Genomic DNA, 24,885 nt, shown 5'->3' with positions numbered 1-24,885 from the left:
AAAGAAAACTAAACAAACTCTTGTCCCCCAAACCACTAAGTCGGTCATTTGCCACATACATAACCTTTATTCTTTTATTTTCTATTCCCTGCCCATCCACTCATGACCCTTGGAATTTCTACGCAAAACACACTGTTTATTAAGCAATATTTATCTTTTCTTACTTGTCAGGGAGTAGATAAACAGATGTCACATCGAATTCCAAGCAAAATTCAATATAATGGCATTTTAACTACCCCGAAAAGCTTTACTGGGCACTCACCACCTCCCCCAACTAAAACATTAGTTCCGTAAGGCCTGGGCTTTTTGCGACTGGTTTCCTGATAAATCCAAAATGCCTGGAATAGTGCCTGGTGCCCTGTAGGCACTTAGTATTTGTGGAATAAATAAATGAATGTCCAAAGTTGCTTGTGATCTTGAAATAATTATTAGCCATTCTTTCAACCACAGGTAAGGGTATAAGACCTCTTTTCATATGCTGATAATATTTCTTCCAGCTTGTTTTGGTGTTTTATTTTTAAATTTCTATTTTTTTAAAGATTTTATTTATTTATTTGACAGAGACAGAGATCACAAGTAGGCAGAGAGGCAGGCAGTGGTGGCATTGGGGGACGGAGCAGGCTCCCACCGAGCAGAGAGCCCAACTCGGGGCTCCATCCCAGGACCCTGAGACATGACCTGAGCCGAAGGCAGAGGCTTTAACCCACTGAGCCACCCAGGTGCCCCAGTTTGTGGGATATTTTAAATACAGTATTGGTATTTATTATTTATCATTATTTACATACTGATACATTTGTGGTATTTACAAATGGGCACATTCATTGCACTGCAAATCACAGTAAGAGCCTAAAGATAGAAAAAGTTCAGGGCGCCTGGGTGGCTCAGTTGGTTGAGCTGCTGACTTCAGCTCAGGTCATGGTCTCAGGAACACGCCACTGCTCACTGGGGAGTTGGCTTCTCTCTCTGCCCCTGCCCTGCTCATGCTCTTGCTCTCTCACTCTTACATAAATAAAATCTTTTTTTTTTTTTGAAAGATTTTATTTATTTATTTGAGAGAGAGAGAGACAGTGAGAGAGAGCATGAGAGGCGAGGTCAGAGGGAGAAGCAGACTCCCCATGGAGCTGGGAGCCTGATGTGGGACTCGATCCTGGGACTCCGGGACCGTGACCTGAGCTGAAGGCAGTCGCTCAACCAACTGAGCCACACAGGCGCTCCCCCCAAAAAAATTCTTAAAAAAAAAAAAAAAGAATTTCCTTGCACTGGCCAGAGGGGTGATGTCCTTTTACCAGCTCGGCCAGGATGGGGAAGTGATGGTGGCTCATGGATGTGGCTTCCCCTTCTCTGCCCATGGTGGCAGGAACCGAGAGGACCGAGGTTGGGGAGGGGGGTTCTTCTCAGAGGAGTATCCACGAATGCTCACCCAGCCCCGCTCCAAAGGCCCTAGTGTGGGAAGGAGCCTGCCCGCAGGTCGAATGGCCGATTTCTTACTCACCTGGCTGCCACGTGTGCCCAGGCGGTGGTGTAGAGTTTTGGGTGGAGGAAGTCAGCTGCTTTCTGGGCTGGGCACCTGGCCAGGTAGGGTGCAGTCAGGTATGCAACAGACGGAGGGAGAGACTTCTGTGTGGAGCCTGGGATCGCCTGAGTTTGCAGGTAGTTTTTCACTAGAAACCTGGGGGTGGGGGCGGGGGAAACAGGTAAGCAGTGGGGAAAACACGCCGTCTTATACTCCCTACAGGAGAACTGGGGCCATGCAGGCTCCTGCCCCTCCCAAGGTCATGCTCACTCCAGAGCCCCCTGAGCCCGCCTGCTGTGAGGCCCTCAGAAAAAAGCACCCTGAGGCTGTAGTCTCTTCCCTAGGGAAAGGAGGCTGGAGCTGCAGAGCTGCGCAGACACTCAGATCCAGAATGTAAACCCTTTTGGTATCTGAGCAAACAGAATCCTTTCTCCTGGTTAGGATCTTGGGATTTGGGGATTCGTGCTCAACTATACAGTGACGGCAGAAATCAAATTTTCTTGCTTGAGAAATAACAGGGGTTAAGAATGCTAACACGAGTGGAGAGTTACAGGTGACTCTCGGCTTCTTTCCTCTGACGACCCAGTGGTTAAAGGCTCTGGGCTCAGCCAACCCTGGATTTCCAGGGCAGCTCTACAGATACTTCTGGCTGGTCCAAGTTACCTCATCTCCCTTGGCCTCAGTTTCTCCATCTCTAGATGGGGATAATAACAGTCACTTGACAGAAGGTTTGTGAAAACTGGAAATATTTGTAATGCTCCTATAATGATGGGGCACTGCATGTCTAATACAGGATATTGTAGCCCCCTTATCATTTGAGAAAACCTCCCATAATACTCTAGGGACGGGAAAGGCCTTGTCAGTCCGAGCCCCCCCACCCCCCAACCCCCAGAAGAGAATGAACAGAATCCTCCACTTTGCGCGGAGGCAAATGCTGCCTCCCTTCCTGCCTCTCACGTGGGAGGCTCTGCGGGCAAGCCCGGTGCTAAACCCGGGGACCCGCGGTGAGCAAGCCCCTCAAAACTCGGGCTCACAGAGAACAGCCCATCGCTCAGTGCAGGCCTGGCGTGTTCAGTCGGGGCGGGCAGCTAAGCCGGGACCCGAGGGCTGAGAGGAGCGGTGGGGTCCAGCAGGCTGGGGTAGAGCTCTCGGGGGAGGGAAGCTCCGGGAGCCTGTGATGGGAAACAGGAACCGGGTCCAGCTGGGGAAGGGAGAGCACGAGGGGAAGCGGGAGCGGGAGCACGTGGGGCAACGGGAGCACGAGGGGGAGGAAGAGCACGTGGGAAGGGAGGCGGGGTCAGGGGCGGGGCAAGCCGCAGGGAGCAGGTGCAGCCTGGCGTTTCCCCGTGAGCTGTGGGGAGCCCCTGAAGGCTGTGAAACAAGGGAAAGCCGTGCTCCTGTCCCGCCTACCGAAAGCTCGGGGTGGACTGGAGACTGTGCGCGGTCGGCCTCTGCTCGCTCGGCGCCGCCCGGTGCCCGCCCCCGCCGGCGGCCTCAGGTGCTGCTTCAGCCCACGCAGGGGCCTTACCTGGCCATCTGCAGGTAGAGTACAGTGTTGTCACCCTCGTAGGTGCAGGAGGCTGTCACTCTGGTGACCAGAGAGGGCAGGCCGCTCAGCTTTGAGTAGCCGTGGCCGCCGCAGGCTCGGCGGCACAGCTCGGAACCCTGGAAGCACAAGTCTGACGTCATGGCCTTGATGCCTGCGCTCAGGGCGTGAAGCTGCAAGAACAGGGGATCGCGGTAAGTCAGGGGGGCCCTCCAGGAACAACCATGCCTCCCACTCACTGAGCACCTGCTGTATGCCCATGACAACCCTGTGAAGTAAGAAAGATTTCCCTCGAAACTTCACGGAGGAGGCTGAGGCTCAGAGATGTTATGTGACTTGCCCAAGGTCCTACGATGAGGCAGTGTAGCTGTAGGCGCAGTAAAAACAAAGGGAACCTGTCCTCGCCAGCGTCTCCAGGATCTCGGGAAGACGGGCCTTCCTGGAGTGGGCTCTCCATCATCTAGGAGTTATGGATTTTGCTGGCAAGTGGAATTTTTGGAGAGCAGGCCTGGGACCGTGGAGGTCCACCATCAACCCCAGTGGTCTGGGTTGTAGGAGGGGCAGCCACGCAGCAGACCTGTTTGAGCTTTGGGTTCTTGAAAGCCCTTACCCATCTTTCAGGCTTCTAAGTCCTTGGGAGGAAGGTCATAACCCGTAATCTCTCTGTGCTTTACTTTCCCAATCTGTAAAATGGAACTACAAATGGGGCCAGTGGCACAACTGGAAGGATTAATGAACCAATGCTTATGAAGCCCATGGTCTGGTGGACAGAACCTCAGTGTATATCTAAGTCCATAATCCTTCATTCGAGACCTTTTGGGGCCAGATGGGTTTTGGAATTGGTATTTTTTGGATTTTAGAAAGCTAAGGCAGAGCACTGAAGGCAGATCATATATAATACCCGGCAAAGTCTGGGGCAGGCTTAGTGATCATACTCATTAGTATTTTGGCTGCAAAAGGTATACATATCCAGTGAGATATATCAGATCAATTCAGGTCATACCATGCCACCAAATATGTTCTCAACGATGGTAATTTTTCAGAGCTTTTTAGGTTTCAAATTCACACCAGGGATTGTGTTCCTGGGTTCTATGTTTTATGTGTGATTATTCCCTCTAGCATTTCTGGAGCTTTCTGGAGGCCATATGTAGGTAGATTTATATGTTGGGGTACAGTTTGCCCTGGGTGCCCTGGGATATTGGGAGGCTGGGGGAAGGAGTAAAAGGAGTTCATGGGAACAAGAGTGGGGCTGCTTCCCAGTGGGAGGAACAATTTCAGCCATCTTACCAGCTCCTACCTCCCCCCCCCAGCAGAGAGCAGGTACCTCTGGCAGGTTGCTGAAGTCTTTGTTCCGAATGGCATCGTAGGAGCTGTGCAAGAATTTCAAGAGGTTGCTCGCCAGGAAATGGAATGCATAGGCTGTGGCCAGCTGAGGGAGGAGTTTCTGCTGCTGCGTCTGGTAGTCCAGGATTTTTGCCTCTGGGTCGCTGAGGAGAGGAAAAACAGAAGGTTTAGAAGATCACTACAGCTCCCTCAACTTCCTATATCCCCAGAGCCATAAGAGGTGTAAAAACTGATAGTTTTTTATAACTCACTGCAAAACTTGACCTGAACTGACATGAGGTTAATAATAATCTTAAAATGCCATCTAACATGAGTATCCACACATTTCTCTGTAGAAATATTGACAGGTTTGATTATGGGTTCTGCCCCTTATGGGGGACGTGTACAGAATTATAGCATATGCACCATATTATCTTGCCGAAATCTGGAAAGTTCTGAATTCCAATACATTTGGTCCCAAGGACTTCAAGTGAGGGCTTGCAGTCTTGTACACATCAAGTTTCATGATGTGAAACTTGACCTTTCACTGTCCAGGTGCAAGTATAGTATGTGCTGAGGGGTAGATCAAGTCTAATCAGTAACTCTGAGGATGGGAACTTGGGCCTGATGGAATCCCAAGGCAGGGACTACGTCTGCCTTGTCCATTGATCTGTCTGCAGTGCCTGAGACAGTGTCCAGCATGAAGGGGACCGATAACTCTTTGTGGATTAAAAGAAAGTGTGAATGTAAGAAGCCTCCCATGACTGTTGGGGAGAATCTTAGGTTAGCAGCTCCTCATTTGGACACTTAAAAAAAAAAAAAAAGATTTTATTTATGTATCATGGGGGGGAGGGGCAGAGGGAGAGAAAGAGAATCTCAAACAGACTCCCCACTGAGCACAGGGCCCAACTTGGGGCTCAACCCTACAATCCTGAAATCATGACCTGAGCTGTGACCAAGGTTCAGTTGTTCAACCGACTGAGCCACCCAGGTTCCTCAGACACATACTTTGATAACCATCCTTGGGACACTTGTGGAACCCAGAAAACTGGGCTCTGGACAGGACTTCAGCAGCAGCACCTTTTCCCCCAGCACCCCTGTCCTCCAGAGAAGACTCTCTCAGGAAGGGGGAGTTCGATACCCAGGCCAGTCCCAGTACCTGGGTTTGCCAGAGGAAAAGGACCCTGGGCTATGGGCTCTGGCTTTTTTTTTTTGCATTTCACTCTCCACAGTGCCCTAAAGGATTGCTCCTGTCATGCCCTGTGTTGTAGGTGAGGACACTGAGAGACAAAGAAGTGGTGTGCCTTGCCCCAGCTCCCACAACTGGCAAGCAGCCCAGCTGTGTGTCCCCCAGGTCTGTCTGGCCTCTGACCCTCAGTCCATTTTGCTTTAGTCTTCTGGATCCTCGAGCCCATGGCATGAAACAATACTGGGTCCTTAGATTGGAGGGTCTCCCACTCTTCATATTCCAGGTAAGAAAATCAAGGCCCAGAGTGGGCAAAGGACTCGCCCAGGGTCACTTAGCTGAGTTGGGACAAGAAACTGCCAGGCTGAAGTCCATCCCTCAGCACCACGAGTTTAGTCAGCTGGACTGTGCCTGTCTTCCCACTCTGGTACCATATGCTCAGCTCCTCGCTGCCACATCTTGGCTGCATGTCCCCATTGGGGGTATATTTACTCTAAAAAATTATTTACTGTTTACCTAAAATTCAAATTTAACGGGCAGTCCTGTGTTTTCATTTGCTGGCAACCGCGTATGTTTACACAGGCCTGCATGAGCGCGGGGGAACATAACACACGGTGAAAAAGAGAGAGTCCTGGCGTGCCTGGAGGGCTCAGTGGGTAGAGCCTGTGGAACTTGATCTCAGGGTTGTGAGTTCAAGCCCCATGTTGGGTTGAAGATTGCTGAAATAAATATTCAAATAACGACAGAGAGTACAGTCCGCTATTCAGTCCCATGGGGCAGAGGGGGTACCCACTGGACACAGCCACAGGCAACAGAATGGGTCCAGATTTGGATGTGCCACATGTGGGTGCGGACAGCCACAGCTGGACAGAACCCACTTCAAGCCACACACCGCTCGACGTGACAGCCAGCCTTTCCCAGACACACTCACTCCCACCCTGACAGAACTCAGGACCCACAGTCCCCCGCCTTCTGGCAAGCAGCTGACAACCCAGACACAGTCAGCCAGTCATAGCTGCGCTGAACCCGGACAGACAGATCTGAGTCAGATCTGACAGTACAGGATCACACGGAAACCCAGACCACGATCTCTGGCGGTAGATCAGCCAGGGACAGAGAGAACCCAATGAAGACCCCGCAGGCAGGGCCAGACGGGCCAGGTCTGGCCAGAGGTTGTGCGTGTGTTGTGGGGGGTCACATGTATTCCCAGCACCCCACTCGGGCAGGGGGTGGCATCAGGGGGCAGGCGCTGTGGGATGGAGAGCTAGCCCTGTCATGGTCAGCATGTGGGTGCTCCTTGCCTAGGCCGGATGCTGGATTGGCGGCGGATGACCGAGTAGCGGATGGCGATGACACAGGCCTTCTGCAGCAGAGGGATGATCTCTCCCAGGAGCAGCTCCACCCGCACCACCACCATGGAAAAGTAGTTGGTCTGCTGTGTTCCCAGCTTGACGTAGGTGCCATCTGGCAAGACCTGGGGGACCAGAGACAGGTGCTGGGTCTGAGCCAAAGCCCCCGAATCTGTCCTACACCCATGACCATGGGGCTTCCGTCCCCTCCAGGCACACCGTCCTCAGACTGCTCGCCGGGAGCAGGTGGCTGACCGCCAGCCAGGTGCACTGGTTGTGAAACACACCTGTGCTTTCTGCTGATCTGTCCCTGCCTCCAGTGCCTGGCTCCTCTCCTGGGACACCCAGGACCTTCCCCAAATCCACAGCTAAAGGGAATGCCTGGCAACATGGGGACCTCCAGAACTTCCTGCAGCACTTGGCTCATGTCTGGTCAGTGACTGGTTGTCCAGGCCTTATGGTAGGTACATAAGCTGGTCACCCTCAGCCCTTCCCTCGTCTCCCATCGCTTTGCCACCCTGCCCTATGACTGCTCTACCACCACATGGATCTCTGAGCATTGATCCATGAGAACTCTGAGGCTCAGAGAGGTCAAGCAACTTGCCCAAGATCACACAGCTCCTAAACTGGGGCTTTACCCAGATCTGTGGGATGCCAGAGTCCCTCTAGAGTGGGGTGGGGTGCCCCAAACTCTTCTCTTTGGAGGAAGACCCAAAGCCAGCAGCATTCCACAGGGGGCCACTGTCCCTTCTTTAGGCAGTGTAGGCATGCGAGACTCCCACCTGTGCAAAGCGACTCAGCATGTTCTCTCTAGGGATCCGCACGTGGTCCAGTCGCAGGAAGCCATGGTCTATGTTGTCAAAGTCCATCTTGGGCCCGATGTCTCCAACAGTGACTCCTAGAAGGAGATGGAGATGGGAATGTCTGTGAGCCAAGTGCTTTCTGTGTGCCGGGTACCCCCCTCCCATTCCTTCCACCTCCCCTGAGCCTCACAGCAGCCTGTCACATGGGGTTATTACTCTGTTTTGCAGGTGACCAAGCTGAGGTCAGACAGGTCCTGAATGTTGCTCAAGTTCACCCAGATGGTTAGCACCAGGTCTTTCCAGGGACCCATACCTGCCCAAGGGGGCCATGCCCCAGCTTCTCCCATGAGCTCTGGGGCCTTGGGATAGGGAGACCTGGTGGGGTCTCTCCATGGCAGTGGTCCTGGGAGCCATATGGGCTTACCTGGCAGTGGGGTGTGGTCCTGGAGGCTTCGGATGGGCACAATGAAGGCGTGCATGCCCTGCCGGGCTCCTGAGCAGATCAGCTGGGCCTGGACCAAAGTGTGGGTGGCTGACCGTCCCACTGAAGGCAGAGGCAGGAGAGGCCCAGCATGACCTCTGGTGTAGGAGGCTAACTCTCCCTATCAGGAGCCTGGGTGTGGGCCCTGTCTGTAATGGGCCAGGAGGACCAACGCGGTGGCCTGGGGAAGGGCAGGGCACCATGGGAAGCCGGGATGGGCTTTGTTTGATCAGCCTCAAATGTTGAGGTCAGGGGAGAGTGTGCGAGGAGCCTGAAGGGTACAGGGCCTTCCCAGGGGGGTGTCACACAGGGCAGGGCGGGCCAGGCAGAGGATGAGGTAGCATATGGGGCAACAAAGTGATGCTTTTTCAGGATACCCCTTGACTCACATGGCCTTGACTCATCCTTGGAAATGGCAGGAACGGTCTTGAGAGCTTTAATTCGAGCGTCTGGCTCTAGAACGCACTGGCTTGGTGGACTTTATGGATATCCATTTGGTGGCTGGAGGTGCAGGGGGTCCTGTCTAAATGTCACTTGTGTGGAGCAACCTCCCTACAATAAACAGGCACGGGGCGAGGGGGCTGCAGGAGGCTGCTGGAGATCCTGAGGGGTGCGGGGCCCTCCATACCCTCCAGATGCTCCCTACTTCCAAAGCCAAAGTACACAAAGGTTATGGATTTTAATGCAAATAGCCTAAATGAAATGATCTGGGGAATCTTGGCTTCTTTAAAAATTTGGTTCTTCTGCAGTCTTCTGGCTGAAGTGTGTGCCCTTGAGTCATTTTCTTTGGAATCAGGGAGATAGGATCTTTATGCCACAGCTGCTGGGGTATGTCTGTTAGGATCCATGGTGAGAAAACCAGTCCTGGGTCACAGGGAAAGGTGTGTATTGCTACCCCCACCCCCCATCCCAGGGGCCTCAAAGAGTCATTGATCCCAGAGAGGGAGACCTGCTGCCAAAGAACCAAACAAATCTAGCAGTGTTTTGCAAAAGGCACTGCAAGATGAGCAAGACTTTTGTTTTTTCGGTCCTCAAAAACCTATAAATGAATCACTGTATCCTCCACCTAGTAATAATGAATACAGATAATTACCATTTATCTAAATCCAGGTGGTGCTGGCCCCTGTGCTGGTGCTTTCCAGTTCTCGCAGGGCGGGGATGATGAATCCCATTTCCCAGATAAGGAAACTGAGGCTCAGAGAAGCAAGGGAGGCCCCTAAAGGTCACTGGCCTGGACTCTCAAGGTCACTGGCCTGGACCAGGGTGGCACTGGGATTTCAAGCCTGTCTATTGCCAAAGTTGGTTTCTTTTTCTTTCCTCCCCGCCAAGCAGAGAGCCCAACATGGGGCTCGATCCCAGGCCCCTGAGATCATGACCTGATCCGAAGGCAGAGGCTTAACCCACTGAGCCACCCAGGCGCCTCTTTTTTCTGCTCCTCTCCTCTCTCTTTGCTCTCTCCTGTCTGTCCCTATTTCTCTGACCTCTCTCAAGCTTTCTCCCTCTCTGCTTATCTCTGGCCTGTTTCTTTCTGCTTAGGCGTACTCTTGGGATTCCTTTTTTTTTCTCCCCCATGGAAGCATTCACCAAATTGATTCTGAAGTGCCACAGATGGGCCCTCACAGGTGTGTGTCACATCCAGGGGAGAGGGCCTTGTTGGGATCTCCTCTGGGACAATGACAGAGCCTGGGGGAATCATGGTGCGGTCGCCACCTGGTGGCCACAGGGGGCAGTGAGGTGCTGGCAGCCAGACCGTGGCTGAGCCTTTCTGGAGCAGGGGTGATCTGGGAACTAACTGGGTGATGGCTTGGCAAGCTTAATCACTAACTTGGGAGGTGAGAGTGCCTGGGACTGGGCCGTGTGTATGTGATGTGTGCATGCACGCGTGTGTCTGTGTGGGGGCAGGTGCCTGTGTGGGGGCAGGGAGAGGCCCTGGCCCTCATCCCCAACAGGTCGGGTGGGTTTCCTCAGCTACTTCAAAGCTGGGGTCTCTCAGCCACTCATGGATGAAATTCTTCCCATCCCCCCTGTTGACAGGGTGAGACCCTGAAGTTCAAGTACATGAATTGATTCATTCAAGTTCACCAGCCTGGAATAGGGAATCTGTCTGCGGTCTGGTAGACCTCAGAGCCGTGCTACTCTGCTGTCCAACTTTTTTTTTTTTTTTTTTTTTTTTTAAGATTTTATTTATTTATTTGACAGATAGAGATCACAAGTAGGCAGAGAGGCAGGCAGAGAGAGAGGAGGAAGCAGGCTCCCCGCTGAGCAGAGAGCCCGATGTGGGGCTCGATCCCAGGACCCTGGGATCATGACCTGAGCCGAAGGCAGCGGCTTAACCCACTGAGCCACCCAGGCGCCCCATGTCCAACTTTGTTCTCCTTGGGGACAGATAGGGCTGGGGGTAACGGATGGATACTCACTGTCCCCAGGCCACCATTTGGTGGCTGTCAACGTGGGGCTGTGCACCACAAACTCCTGGGTGGCAGCATCATAGGTGGCTTCAGTCTCCAGGCCCCGAAGATTCGTCCCTGGGAATCAAGGAGGGGAGTCTGTGAGTCAGGGTTCAGGATAGTATTCCCACCTGGGGGGCAGCGTCCTGGTGGGCCCAGAACTGCCAGGCACCAGCCTCATCTGGAGTCGGGGAGCTCCCGGCTGTACTCACAGGCATTTCTTGTCTTTCACCCGTGGGCTGAGTGGGGGAGTCGTGTCCAGCCCGTGACAAGGGACGCCTGCTGACATTTCTAGAAGGAATGACTTGTGCCACACACGCTAGCTCATGTGGTGTGTTTCTTTAAACTAGGAAAGGGAACCCCCTCCTTCCAGACCCTTGACTGCCACCTGCTGGAATGTTTCCATAGGAAATACACAATCTCTGACTACTCAGCTGTGAGTGGGCTTTCTGGAACCGGGCATGCAGAAATGCAGGCTCACCGTGTCCCAGTTCTGTCTGGGCATATGATGCAATGATCCGGAACTCATTGCAGAGCGGGGTCCATTTGGCAATCTGCTCCTCAGAGCCCAGGCTCTGGAGGGATTTCAGGAACACGGTGTGTAGGCCTAATGCCAGTTCTCCAGAAAGGGCTCTGTGAGGGAAAGGACATGGTGCTGGAGTAGCCCACCAGAGACAGGGACCCTGGTACCGTTGGGGCTGCCCTGGGAGTGAGTACCTGTAAGCATAATAGAATTCAGGACTGTTTTCCAACCAGCCGAGGCGCTTTGCTATTATCTGGAAGTGAAATCTCTTCTGGATGGCGGCCACATAACGTTCATTCTGGGTCATGAAATAATTATCCTTCACGCTAAACTCTGGGTCACTGTGGATGATGCTCTCTTCCAGAGACAGAGAACAGAGGGCTTAGAGACTAGGGTGAGGTTCCTGGCACCTTTAGATCTTTCCACCCTCTTGCCTTGTGGACATGGAAAGGAAGTCAGACATTGTCATTTTACTGATGTAATGATTGAGCACCAGAGGTGGGAAGGTGACTTGCTTGAGGTTACAAAGCTAGGCAGTGGCAGATTAAGGACCAGCATCCCGGTCTTCTGCTGCCTAAGACTCTTCTATCCTTCAGTTGGGCTCAGGGAATATGGACTTGTTAGAGAGGTCCTTCCAGGCCAAAGGAATGAATCTCTAACAGTGGAATTTTGAGAGCAATTTGTCATTTGAAGGTGGGACTGCTAGTGGAGGACTCTTCTTCCAAGAAAGGCATATGGGCACAAACCAGGGGCTCCACTCCCCAGCTCCCTCTTACCAACTTTCCTCCGGAGTGCAGTGTTCTGGGCACCTCCATCCAGGATGTTGGTGAGTTGTTCCACGCTGAAGGACTGTATGAACCTCTCACTCGCCATGTCAGGGTGCACTCGCCTGCTCCAGGTATCCCCCAGGGACACTCGGTGCACTGGGCTGTCCATCCTAGCCTGGAGCTGCCTGGTGCCTCAGGAGAGATACTTCTGGCCTAGTGCTCTGTCCGGGGGTACTAAGGACCTCTGTGTAGGAGGAGGAAGTGCCCAGAGCTGAACATCAGCTAGGGACCCCTCCGGGTAGGAAAGCAACTGCCCTGAAATATGCGAGTGCCCCACACCCCCACCCCCTTTCCCAGGGTGCCCTCGGCTGGCCAGGCATGCAGTAATTGCTCTGTAAATGGTAGAGCAGGACCGTTTGTCGATATCTGGATGGGATCCAGTCACAGGGCCCGAGCTCCATCCACTGCAACCTGTACTGCATGGGTTACCTGGGGGAATTCTCGCACAGTAGTTCAAGTCACTCATGCACAAATATTTGGTGACACTGAGCATCTGTGTGGCCTCTAGCTGCACAGCTTGAGGCAGCCAGGAGTTGGATAGGGTCTGACCACAGAGCCAGGGGGCCTCGATCGAGGGACTTGCGGTCCCATTCACCTGGTCCCCTGAGTCCTGGGCTCCCTCAGTCCATTTCTGTGAGCTGTACCGTAGAGCTGGGGGGAGGAAGCTTGCTTTGGGCCTGGGCAGTGTTCCCCCCCGGGATCCCTGTGCGTCCCCCTGCGGGGGACTCAGGATGGACCTGAGTCCTTCGGCAAACCCCCTGACACTCAGAAGCCCCTGTTCCCCCACAGCAAGGCAACCGTCAGGTAGGCTCCAGTCTGCTTCTTGAGTATCTCAAATCCATTTATTCCATCCCCATGTCTGTCCCCACCCCGCCCCCACCATCTCTCACCTAACCTGGGCCTCTCCCTTGTCAGGCTGCCAGGTGGAGCTCTTCAGCTGCAGTCACATTGTGTCTCCCCGCCACCCTCCACTTGGAATTTGCCCCTTGGTGCGCACTGTTTTGCAGGAGAGAGTCTATGCTCCCAGGCTTCCAGCACCTTCCCCCAACCTGCCCCTAGCCCTGAATCAGCTACTCCAGCACCCAGGGAGCTCCCCTCCTGCTCCTGCTCCCTTTTGCCTCTGGCGCTTTCCCCCATTGTTCCTAGTCAGACCCAACCTCCAGGGACCTCTCCTCCAAGGAGCCTTCCTGACTGTAGCACCCTGCCCTGCCGCCCCCGCCCCCCTCAGAAACTGAGTGCCCCTTTGCTGCCCCGCTGGGTGCTGTTAGAGTAGGCAATAGGAACAATGCCTTTTTTGCCCGAATGTTCCCCTCCCAAGTGCCTGGGTGGTCGGCACTTCCTTGGATCCCACGCCTAGCTGTCCAGAGGCATGTGGTCCGTGTTTCCCGCAGGCAGCCAACGCAGCCCTATAGATACGCTACTGTTACTAGCCTGTTTTACAGGGAGGTCAGGATGGGAAGGAAGAGCACTCTGTGAGGTCATGTAGCCACAAGCGGCAAGTCGGGTTTGTATGCAGGCTTCCAAACCCACACCCCCGAGGGGGTGACAGGGCCATGGGGGTGCTGACAAGGGGCCTGGCTCGGTCAAGGAGCCCCTCTCATCTGCCCCCTGGATCCCTGCAAGGCCGCTGAGCTGGACTCCTGTCTTCCTGCTCCACTCCCTTACTGTTGCTGCCACCTTGTCGTGCCTGGACACCGCAGGCCTCCCCTGCACCCCACCTCTGCCAGGTTGCATCCTCTGCCTCGAACTCTTCTTCTGGAACACTCTTCCCCCGGGTGTCCTCTTGGCTCCCTCATTACCTCCTTCAAGTCTTTGCTCAACGTCACCTCCCCAGTGAGGCCCACCTGACTGCTCTCTTTAAAATCCCAAGCCCTCCTCCCCTGGAGTTCCCCTGGCGGGGTCCTTTGTCAAGTTAAAGTAACACTTAGCCAGGGCCTGGCCTAAGGGCAGGGTCTCCAAATAGGGGCTGAAATGAAATCAAAGAAAGCCAAGCTCAGAGTCATTAGGAGAGCAGGGAGGGTCCTGACTGAGGTGGTCCAGCCCTCAGGGGCCTCCCACTCCCCCGTCCCCCGACCCAGCTTACCTGTCTCACCTGTGTCTGCCTGTAGGCCTCTCTGGAGCTGCACGCCTAGGTTTCTAGTGGGTGGCCCAGCCCCTTTCTCCTCCTCTGGAATGGGCTGGAACATGGAAAACCGGAAGGCAGAGCCCAGCGGGCTCTCAGCTCTCAGGGTCCCCAGGCTGAGCTCCCTGCTTTTCTCTCCTGCACTGGCTCCCTCAGGTGGTGTGACCCGTTCTGCCCCCTTCTGCGGGGGTGGTGGAGTGGTGAGGGCACAGCTCTGGGAGTGTCAACTGCTGACCCTCGCTGGCTCTTCCTCAACTGCTGAACCCCGGAACATGCGTACCCGGTTCCCTGTGCATCAGCAGACACCACAGCCCTCACCTGGAGTCCAGAGGCCCCGGCTCAGACCCTGCAGATGAGACCGGGAGATGTCACTTGACCTCTCTGAGCTTCCCTTCCCTTGTCTGTAAATAGCAGGCTATAAAGGAAGTCTCTTGGCAAACTGTGAAGCTCCGAGTTGTAACTTGAAATTATGTTAATCATCTCAAATTGGAACTTGAGATTATGACCGGTTTCTTGGTGCCCTATGACAGAGTTTCTTAATTCCCCCAAGTGACGTTTAATGGTGGTGATGAGGGAGCAGGAGGCTGGCTGAGGACAAAGCAAAAGCTGGCGCCTTGCACCCCCTCTTCACCCGCTCCCCTCCATATGTGTAGCATTCCTCAGGCACCCCTGACTGCCATAAAACGATAAATAGTTAACTTGCAGGGATCACAATCCTGCAGAACAGGAATCTCCCTTGCCCTACAAGATGTCCTAGAGACCTGAACAGGGAGGTTACCTTATCAATAGCACAAATTTCCAGAGGCAAATAACTCTTGGTTCCTGAAGCCCTAATGTCCCCCTCCCACCATAAACTGGAGGGGACTGGGGTAGAAAGGAATGTAGATGATGGCCGGATCATAATGCCCCACCAAGAATCTCCCAATTATCTTGATATTAATGCCTGACCTAAAGACGACAATTGATCAGGCCATAAGGGCAAAGACTCCCCCCCCCCCCGCACCTTGTAGGCCCTCCTACCATTCCTTCACCACCTCCCCCCAACCGTGGGGTATATAACATGCCCACCCTCACAACCCGGGGCAGCAGCTCTTCCTGCCCACGGGTCCTGTCCCCGTGCTTTAATAAACCACCATTTTGCACCAATGACATCTTAAGAATTCTTTCTTTAGTCTTCGGCTCCGAACCTCCTCACCCCACCGAACCTGACTTAGGTTCTGGGACTTCATCAGTGGAATTTCAGATTCTGGACAGTCTGCTGGTGAGGTACTTGTGGGTGGGTGTGTGAGGGTTTAGGTTGTAGGAACTCGTTGGTTTGCTTTGTTATCCAACCCTGTTGCTTTGTTATCCAACCCTGTGGTTGCATGCCCAGCACGATCTAAGCACTGGGGTCCAGAGGGAAGCAAAAACCAAAGGAAAACCTCTAGGAGGCCTCTGACTCTGAAGCATCCAGGCTGGGCTTGGGGAGGCTGCTGGGGAGGGAGTCTCCGCCGGAGGAATTTCTCCATCCAGGAAAACCTGGACGGCATACTCACAATCACTTCTAATGAATTTCTAGCTTTTTGGAACTTTGAAGTTTCTCTCTCTCTCTTCCTGCCCCCGCTGTTCCCAGGCCACCCTGGCCCTACCTGTCCAGCTGCTTTTTATCTTTTCATCTCACCACATTGGGGGAAGTCGGCGCAGTCTGGGTTGGAAGCTGCAGGATCTGCTTTCTTAGCTCTAAGTTTTGGCCCCTTGTGGTATAATACAAAACACCTTGGGCTCCTCTTTTTTTTTTTTTTTTTTTTTGGTCTTTGTTTATTTATTTGACAGACAGATCACCAGTAGACACAGACCCCCCTGTGGAGCAGAACCCTGCAAGGACCCTGAGATCATGACCTGAGCCGAAGGCAGAGGCTTTAACCCACTGAGCCACCCAGGCGCCCCCCCCCTTGCAAGCTCCTAAGTGATAAGACCATATCTTTTTTTTTTTTTTTAAGATTTTATTTATTTATCTGACAGAGAGCACAAGTAGGCAGAGAGAGAGAGGGAAGCAGGCTCCCTGCTGAGCAGAGAGCCGGCTGTGGGGCTCCATCCCAGGACCCTGAGATCATGACCTGAGCCGAAGGTAGAGGCTTAACCCACTGAGCCGCCCAGGTGCCCCAAGACCATATTCTTTATTATCAGTGGGGTGGGGGAGGTACTTAGATAGCTTCAGGATGGAGACTGCTTGCTTGAAAGACCAAGCCTTAAAGAGATAGGTTGGAATTCTCTGTACTGCCGGTACATCCTCCCCACCCAGCCTCCAGGGAGGGGGGGGGGCTGCATTTTGAGTTAATCACCAGGGGCCAGTGATTTAATCAATGATGCCTATGTAGTGAAACCTTGGGAAAAGTCCCTCACAGCAGGGTTTGGGGAGAGCTGGTGAACATGGAGGTGCTGGGAGGGCGGCTTGGAAATTTCCATGTTGCTTCCAGACACTCCCTCCTCAACACCCTGTCCTCCACGTGCCTTCCCGTTGGCTGCCCCCAAGTCGTGTCCTTTATAATCACCCGATGAACTAAGTAAAGTGAGTTCTGTGTGTCATTCCAACAAATTATTGAACCCAGGATGGGGGGATTGTGGGAACCCATGAATTTATAGCCAGTACTCTGGAGGTACAGGTGGCCCTTGAGATGGGCAGCTGTGGTCTGAGGTGGGGGCAGTCTTATGGGACTGATCCTCGATCCTGTGGGATCTACACAAACCCCAAGAGTTGGTGTCAGAATTGCACTGAATTGTTGAACACCCAGTTGGGGTTGGGGAATTGGTTGTTGGTGTGGAAAAACCACACCCTTGGTACACCCACTACTGTGTGGGTATATTTTCTTTAACTCTTGGTTTTTGTGTAGATCACCAATGAAAGCAAGGACTTTCTCGCTCTTGGTCACCAATACAGTTCCATTCCCAGACCAGGGTCTGGCCCAGGGTAGGTGCTCAACAAATATTTGGCAGATGAGTGAATAAATACAGTTGACTGTGAAGGACTTTGGAGCTTTGACACTGTTTTCAAAGGTGGGAGGGGGTGGGTTTGTGTTTCTACTCTATTTGCACACATTTGTGTATCTCGACAGGAGACCCATACCTTCAGTCTCAAAGCTGGGGATTCCTTTGGTACTACGTGTAGCAAATAGCTGTGTACCCAGCTGGGTTTCCAAAGTGATCCTGTTTTTTCTGCACCCTTTCCCGATCTTTCCTGATGGCTTCTTGTCCTGTGCTCATCAGGAGCTCAGGTTGTTAATATCCAAGGGGCTTAAAAGGCTCCCCGAAGGTGTTGTCTTTCTATGAAAGGTTCTATCTGCAAGGTGAATGATTTTTCTCTTCCCGTATGTTTCTGTGCTAAAATGTGGCTTGCCTTGGAGCACCCGGGGTGGCTCAGTTGGTTAAATGTCAGCCTTTGGCTCAGGTCATGACCGATGGACTCCCGCATCCACCCCCTGCTTGGCGGGGAGTCTGCTTCTTCCTCTGCCCCTCACCTTGCTGGTGCTCTCACTGTCACCGTCTCTCTCTAAAATAAACAAATAAATAAAATCTTAAAATTAAATAAAATTTGGCGTGGCTTACACTTAGCGTTAGTATCCATATGCCTCTGACCGCCGTTCTGGAGTGAATGTTCTGGAGCACCTGTGGTGGATTGGGCCTGGCTTCGGGTGGGACCTGGAGTGGAACCAGGTCTCTGTGAATGGGTGGGATGTTTACAGGATCCCTCCCCTCCGCTGCATAACAACCCCCCCCCCCACCGGAAGTCACATGCCTCTCTTCAGTTTGCAGTAGGTGCAGAACTGGGATTTTGAACCTGGTGTTCTGGCTCTTTACCCATGTAGATAAGATTGGGAAAGAAGGCAAGAGAGCCAGAGCGCCTGTTTTGAGAGGACTTCTGAGGTCTCTGGGCAGGTGCCCTCTTCCCTCAGACTGTGGCCTCCTCATCTGTGATGACAGGTTTCTGCTCACTAAGCGGCCTCACACCGCCCCATGGTCTCTCCCCGTAGCAGCGTCACACCTTAAAAATCTTTAAAAATTAAAACAACAACAACTAAGTATTTAAGTAATCTTTGCACCCAGTGTGGGGCTCGAACTCATGACCCCAAGATCAAGAGTCACACGCTCTTCTGCCAGACACCCTGCCAGACATTTTATGTTTGTTAATGCTGTCCTCTCAGCTATTTGTGAGGCTGGCACTATTGGAATCCTCAGTGAACAGATGAAAAGCTCAGAGATGTTAAATAATTTGTTGAAGGGTGCCTGGGTGGCTCAGTGGCTTAAGCCACTGCCTTCAGCTCAGGCCATTGTCTCAGGGTCATGGGATCAAGCCCCACATCGGGCTCTCTCTGCCTGCCACTCTGCCTAGTTGTGATCTCTCTTTGTCAAATAAGTAAACAAAATATTTAATAAAAAAATAAATAAAAATAAATAATTGGTCAAAGGCCACCCACCTGGCGAGTGGCAGAGGTGGACCGCCCCCCACCCCAGTCTGAAGTCTGACTTTGTAACCTGGGCTCCTCACAGTCATGCTGGGTCACCTGTCAGAGTGTCCTTAAAAGGGAGAGAGAGAGAGAGAGAAGGAATGTCCATCTCTTGAAGTGAGCCAGGCCCCGGGATCAGGCATTTTGTGTCCAGTCTCTCCCGTGGTAAGACCTGCCAGGCATACAGTAGATGCTCAATGCATGTTTCTTTCTTTCCTGTTCCTTCCCTGAACATCGTGGGCCGAGGCCAGGCTTGTGAACCTTGGTATCCCACCGGCCACGGTCTTGTCTTAAAAAGTGGTGAGTAGAATGGGCATGGATTCTTGTCCCTGGGGCCCAGTCTGCCAGCCTGGTGATGGCTGGGCCACCTGCTGTCGGGGGAAAAAGGAAGGAGTAAGGCCACAGGGCCTCAGCGTGCTTGCAGGATGTTTGCAGTGACAGATGGGAAAACTCGAATGTGGGTGCTTTGCAAAAACAGTCCTGCAGCCTCCACCAGCAGACGCTGCCAGGACCGATGTGCTGGCCCAGTCAGGCAGACGTGGGTTCATGGGTTCCCAGCTTGCCGCCTCCCCATGCTGATGGCATGCCTTTGGGGGGTGGCTTGGCCTCTCTAAACTTTGGACTCTTCACCTGTAAAATGGAAGCATGCCAGTCGTGGAGGGTATTCAAGGAGAGAATTCACAGAAAATATAAATAGCCCAGTCCCTGCCACAGATGCCAAATATTCTATAAGTATAAATAGCATTATCTGTGTTGCAGATGTGGACAATGTGGTCCCGCAAGTTTCCCAGGCCTGTGACAAGTCGTGATGGTCAGAGCTGGGGCTTGAATACCGGTCTGGGCACAGGGTTAACCATCTTTATGGGACAAAAGCCTAAAGTCAGGCTTGCCCTGGGGAAATGTGCCTCTTAGGTCAGGTTCCCCAAAGGGTCAGCTTCAGCTCCCTGGTCCCCTGCGAAGCCTGTCCCTTGGAGGGGGAGCCCCAGCTCACTTTGGTCTTGCTGGGCAGCCCAGGGGAGTTGTCGGGGTCCTTCCCTGGGAAATCCTGCTCATCTTTCCAGGAGTCCTTTCTGAGAAGGATCCTCCCTAGGTGAGCACCTGCTTTTCATCAATTGAGGTAATCTTTGGATTGCTGAGATGAGGGTAAGTGGCCCCAGGGAGTATGAGGACAAAAGGGCCAAAGGGCATTTGTGAGGCAGGGCCTGGTGAGAGCAGGGTGGCTGGGGGTTGATGGGTCTGGGGGTGGGGGGCACTGAAACACCAGAGTGTTTATGTTACTGCTCAGCAGAAGGTCCAGTCCTGCAAGGCGGGCAGGAATCCCACTTCGAAGGTAGTTGCTAACCTGTTGTTTGGCTCCAGAGACTGGTTGGCTTTGGGAGGGGGGGCGGGCAGAACCCCAGAACTCACATCAGTCTATGTTGACTGAGTCTGTTTTTATGGGTAGAGGCCAGATTTCTCAAGTTCCGACACAGAGAAGGTTAAAACAGCTCGACGAATCTCGTGGCCAAAGGTCAGAATGGCACAGGGCCCTCCTCTGTGCCCTTCCTAGGATCAAGGCCTAGCTGTAGTGGAGAAAATATGCACTTTGCAGACACACGGCTCTGTGGGAATCTTGTCTTGCCCCAGGGATGGTTTTGTGACTTCGGGCAGGTCTTTTAATTTACCTAAACGTTGATTACTCTGCAGAATAGTGAGACTGACCTCACGTTGTCATGGGTGGTGACATTGCTGGCCTTCTGTAAATGCAGTGACCGTAACTGACACCCAGTCACAGCTTTTGGAACACCTGGGTTGGTACTGGCAAATGGAAGCCGAATCAGCCACAGTCCCCGCCCCCCAGGAGCTTGGAGGTCCTAGCAGAAGTGAGGCTGCCCAACAAAGGCTTCTGGGTTCTGAGGGCTCCCCTGGGCTACATATGCAGAATCAGGGAGCGGGGGCCCCTTCACCTCCTGAGGTCTGTCTCCCAGGTTGTGTATTTGGGCCTATCAGCCATCGAAGAGGGTTCACCCCAAACCCAGACTGGGGCTTGTGGTCTGGTTGGTATAGGGGGAAAGGGGTGCTTTGTGAGAATGGGCTTGCTGCCCTTGGTTCTCCTGTAAAGGCCGAGTCTGATGTCAGAGCTCCTTTCCTTCTCCAGGGTCCCCAGGACCCGGCGATGACCCGACCTCTGCCTTCGGGAATGTTCTAACTCTCTGGATGGCCACAGAATGGCACGTAGCAGCCACGCAGCTCCAGTGTTGGTCTTGTCGGCGGTTGGGCCCAGGTGTACTGACAACCGCCCAAGCAGCCAGAGGAAAGTTTCTGGACCAAACTGACATGGCTGGGCCCAGGTGGGATTATTGTGGAGGGAGGAGGCAGGTAGGTGATGGCCGTGCTGCCTCAGGAGAAGCACCTTCTCACTTACTTCATTCAACACATAGGAATTGAGCACCTGTTGCATGGCTGGAGCCCCAAGCTCTATTTGGCTGCTGCCTTTTCTCAAAGCCGCCAGTGGGACAGGACTGGATTCCTGCTCCCGGGGTGGGGGGGGGGGCGGCCCGTCTGCCCAGCCTGCCGGAGACTGGCGCAGGCCAGGTCACCTGCTGGCGGGGAAGGAGGAGGGGGGACAGCCGTTTGGGATTCAGCAGGACACGAGACAGACAAACACCCCTGCCCTCACGGAGGGGACGTTTTCGCTAGGGGAGACGCAAGAGGTAAACGAGGAAGATGTGTGTTTGGGGGCGGCACCTGGTGAGGAGGGAAAATAAGACGGGGAAGGAGGGATAGGAAGTGTGTCCGAGACGCTGGGAGTCCCACGCGTCGGCCACGGAGGGCCTCCTTTAGAAAGAGCCGAGACAAAAGTCCCGAAGATTGTGGGCGAGAGGACTGCATGTCTCTCTGAGGGAAGAAGGTGAAAAGGCACCTCGTGGGATGTGGGGCATGAGGGGACTGGGCCGGAGGCTGGAGCTGGGGGAGGGTGGAGGGCAGAAGGCAGGCGGCCAGAGGTGAAGAGGGAGCTGGACAGGCAGGGCACTCCGGGCGGCAGGAAGGCTGTCACGGGGGTGGCGGCGTCAGGGACGGCTCTGGGCCGAGGAGCCCCAAGACCTGTCTTGGATGTTCACAGGCTCGTTTTGGCTGCTCTCTGGAGAATAGGCCATAGGGGGCAGGGCCGAAGCCCGGAGACCAGCGAGGAGGCGGCCACGGCAATGATCTCATCGTTTTGTTTCCGACTGTGCCCCCAGCACACAGCGTGCTTCCTGGCACCCAGCAGGCCCTCAGCAAATCCGTCCTAAATGCTGTGCGAAGTAAGGGTGCCCAGATACCAGACTGGTGTGTGGGCTGTGTGGAGACGAGGCGGAGAAACAGATCTCAGGCATTGCTGCTGGCGATCCGAATCCAACTAGTTTCATTCTTTTTAAAAAAAAAAAATTATTTTTAAGATTTATGTATTTATTCGAGAGAGAGCATACGTGTGTGTGTGTATGTGTGTGTGTGTGTGTGTGTGTGTGTGTGTGTGTGAGGGGTCTGGGAGGGGTGGAGGGAGAGAGAGAGAATCTTCAAGCAGACCCCCTACCGAGTGTGGAGCCCAGTATGGGGCTCGATCCCAAGACCCTGAGATGATAACCTGAGCTGAAATCACAAGTCAGATGATACTTAACTGACTAAGCCACCCAGGTGCCCCTCTACTTGTTTTTTTTTTTTAAGATTTTATTTATTTATTTATTTTTTGGAGAGAGAGAGAGATCACAAGTAGGTGGAGAGGCAGGCAGAGAGGGGGGGAAGCAGGCTAGCAGGCTCCCTGCTGAGCAGAGCGCCCAATGTGGGGCTCGATCCCAGGCCCCTGAGATCATGACCTGAGCCGAAGGCAGAGGCTTTAACCCACTGAGCCACCCAGGCACCCCGCTCCTCCACTTGGTTTCTAATGGGAAAGAGGAATCTGGATTTTCAGTACAGTCTGGTGGTTATTCTAGGCATCAGGACTGGCCTTCTGTGTCAGGAATACTCTGGTTGCAAGTAACAGAGGCTGACCAACAATGGCTCAAACAAAGAGGGTTTTCTTTTTTATTTGGAAGAATTCTGGAGGAGGATGGCTGCTGGCATTGGCTTGGTCTAATGATGGCAGGGTCAGTGCTCTGAGATTCTCTTGGCTTTTCCTCATGGTGGCAAAATGCCTGTTGTGGCTCCAGGCATCACATATTCCATCAAGGCAGGAAGAATGGAGGACCAGGGAGGTGTTACGTATGTCTACCTCTTTTAGCAGAAAAGCATAAACTCTCCGAAAAGCCCCTGTAGAGTTCCTCTTAAATTTCACTGGCCATACCTGTTCATATGTCCCCCCAAGCTGCAAAGGAGTCTGGAACAGTGGGAGTTGGGATTTATAACCTCCACAGTGGGAGGCAGCTAGAGAGAAGGGGCGTGGATGTGGGTGGCTGCCGAGGCCCCACTGGACGATGTGGAGTTTGATCTCTGTGGCTTGCCGCTTCCACAGAGCACCTCTGGGGAGCACTGAGTGGAATCTGAGCCATCCTCTCCGAGGGGCTTGCTCCATCCCAGATGTTCTGTCCCGCTTCTTGTCATATGTCTGAGCAACACACAGACCTCAGGGGGAGATGTCTTTGGTGAAATGGTGGTCTTTATTTGGGGATTGTGCTTTACACTTGCTCTCAAGAGGCAGACATGAAAATACTATGACCACGTTCTCACTAAGACAGAGTCTCGAGCCTTTTAGAGCCTGGCTTGCATACACACACACACACACACACACCCCGGCAGGCAGCATGTCTATTTACACTGGTGGGCACCCCACCCAGGAAAAAAAGGGCACCGTCTTGGTCAACCTCAAACCACTCAGTTAGGGGTTGAGACCAGGATGACCCCTTTCCTGCTAAACGTCCCACGTTTGGTCCGAGAATAAAATAGCGTTCCAGCAGCAGCTTTTTCTGGCCGTTTTTGGCGGGGAGAGGCCATGGAAGGAAATGCTTTTCTAGCACTGCCCTATCCCCTTAAATGAAGGGGTTGCAAGGCCAGAGGGCAGGGATTTTATCCCTCACGGGGCAGGGAAGAAACTGGCCTGGTTTCTTCTCTAAATCATTAACAGTGGGCTAGAAGCAGAAGGTTGACACACGTGGTCTCGCGTGGGGAGGGTTTTGGGGAAGAAAGAGTGACGTCACTGGAGCTCAGGTGGTGGAAACCAAGCAGGGAGCCGGTGCAGGAACTGGAAATGGGGACTCAAAGGAGCCTATGAACCACCGTTCGTATTTCCAGAAACCCATGGAAATGACTGTATATTTGTTCTCCATAGACTTCGGGAAAAGGGGAAATATTTTCTTTTTTTTTTTTTTTTTGCTAGAATTGCATCAGAACAGTGGGGTAAGAAAATGCAGATTGGCAATGATAGACCTCTCCAGTGAGAATGGCAATTATGAAATAGACATAATTTTCTGGGCAAATGTCTTCCCAGGTCTGGCGACCCTGGAATGGGATGGATATTAGAGAGCCCTTGGGGCTTGCAGGGGCAGAGCGGGGAACCCCTTCAGGGCAGAGGTGGCTTCAGGCATGAGTTTCCAGTATTTACTGTCCCTGGCTGCTTACAGGGTGGTGGTGAGAGCCCCAGCCCAGGAGCTGTTTGGAAACGCAGACTCTCAGTCCCCAGCCCAGATCTCCTGAATCACAAGCTGTCCTGTAACACGATGCCCAGTGACTTATAGGCACAAGCAAGTTTGAGAAGCACTGTTCTAGACTTTGGGGAGCAGGAAGGCCGCAGCCCTGGTTAGGTGTGGTTACCAGGCCCAGACAGGGAGGCCCCAGAGAGGAGAAAGCAAGCGCCTGGGTGTGGGGGAAGCTGGCAAACTCTGAGAAGTTTTCCTTGTCAGTACCCTTGCAACCTGGCGGCTTCGGGCCCCGAGGTTGCCTTCGGAGCTGCCCTGCCTTTCCTCCCCAAGGACAGCTGCACTTGAACCATATTCCCCTCAACTGGCTTTCAGGGCAGGTGTTCTGAGAGGCTCTACTTCAATGCTCCCCACCTGACCGCAGGGGAAACCACAGTCAGGGAAGCTTTCGGAGAGCAGGGAGCTGGGCTGTCCAGAGAAGCAGGGGCCCGTGGGGCCTGGGCAAGATGGAGGGCTGGTCAGGCCAAAGAGGGGCCTCTCAATCCTTCCCAGTTCTGCCAGGAGAATCTCAACAGAGCTTCCGGGAGAGGTGCCTTGGGAAAGTTTTCTCGGCAACAGCTATCTTTTGGAGCAGAAGCGGTGAGTGCTCGGAAGGAAAAGCCAGGGAGCTTAGCCCCCCCCCCCCCCCCCCCCCCC

General features: G+C 53.4%; 1 protein-coding gene across 6 annotated transcripts in view; it reads right to left on the bottom strand.

Moving 5' to 3' along the window:
* Nucleotides 1–14,518, bottom strand: part of ACOX2 (acyl-CoA oxidase 2) — a 33,297-nt gene extending 18,779 nt beyond the window's left edge. Inside the window, exons 1-11 of one of the 6 annotated variants that reach the window (XM_013053458.2) lie at nucleotides 14,439–14,518; nucleotides 14,082–14,175; nucleotides 11,948–12,182; nucleotides 11,130–11,528; nucleotides 10,619–10,726; nucleotides 8,145–8,264; nucleotides 7,700–7,815; nucleotides 6,870–7,042; nucleotides 4,384–4,546; nucleotides 3,042–3,232; nucleotides 1,493–1,669 (exon numbers count right to left, since the gene is read on the bottom strand). In XM_013053458.2, the coding sequence (XP_012908912.1) occupies nucleotides 1,493–1,669; nucleotides 3,042–3,232; nucleotides 4,384–4,546; nucleotides 6,870–7,042; nucleotides 7,700–7,815; nucleotides 8,145–8,264; nucleotides 10,619–10,726; nucleotides 11,130–11,528; nucleotides 11,948–12,107 (1,607 nt within the window). In that variant the 5' untranslated portion in view covers nucleotides 12,108–12,182; nucleotides 14,082–14,175; nucleotides 14,439–14,518. The other 5 variants (XM_013053473.2, XM_013053470.2, XM_004738271.3 and 2 more) reach the window with 5 other exon arrangements.
* Nucleotides 14,519–24,885: the final 10,367 nt, after the last annotated feature.

The sequence above is a fragment of the Mustela putorius genome, unplaced genomic scaffold (genome assembly GCF_011764305.1).
Source record: "Mustela putorius furo isolate JIRA1106 unplaced genomic scaffold, ASM1176430v1.1 tig00000095_pilon_pilon_pilon, whole genome shotgun sequence".
In the NCBI taxonomy this organism is placed as follows: Eukaryota; Metazoa; Chordata; class Mammalia; order Carnivora; family Mustelidae; genus Mustela; species Mustela putorius.
The sequence above is the reverse complement of the archived record's forward strand: the minus strand, read 5'-3'. Positions and strand labels throughout refer to the sequence as shown.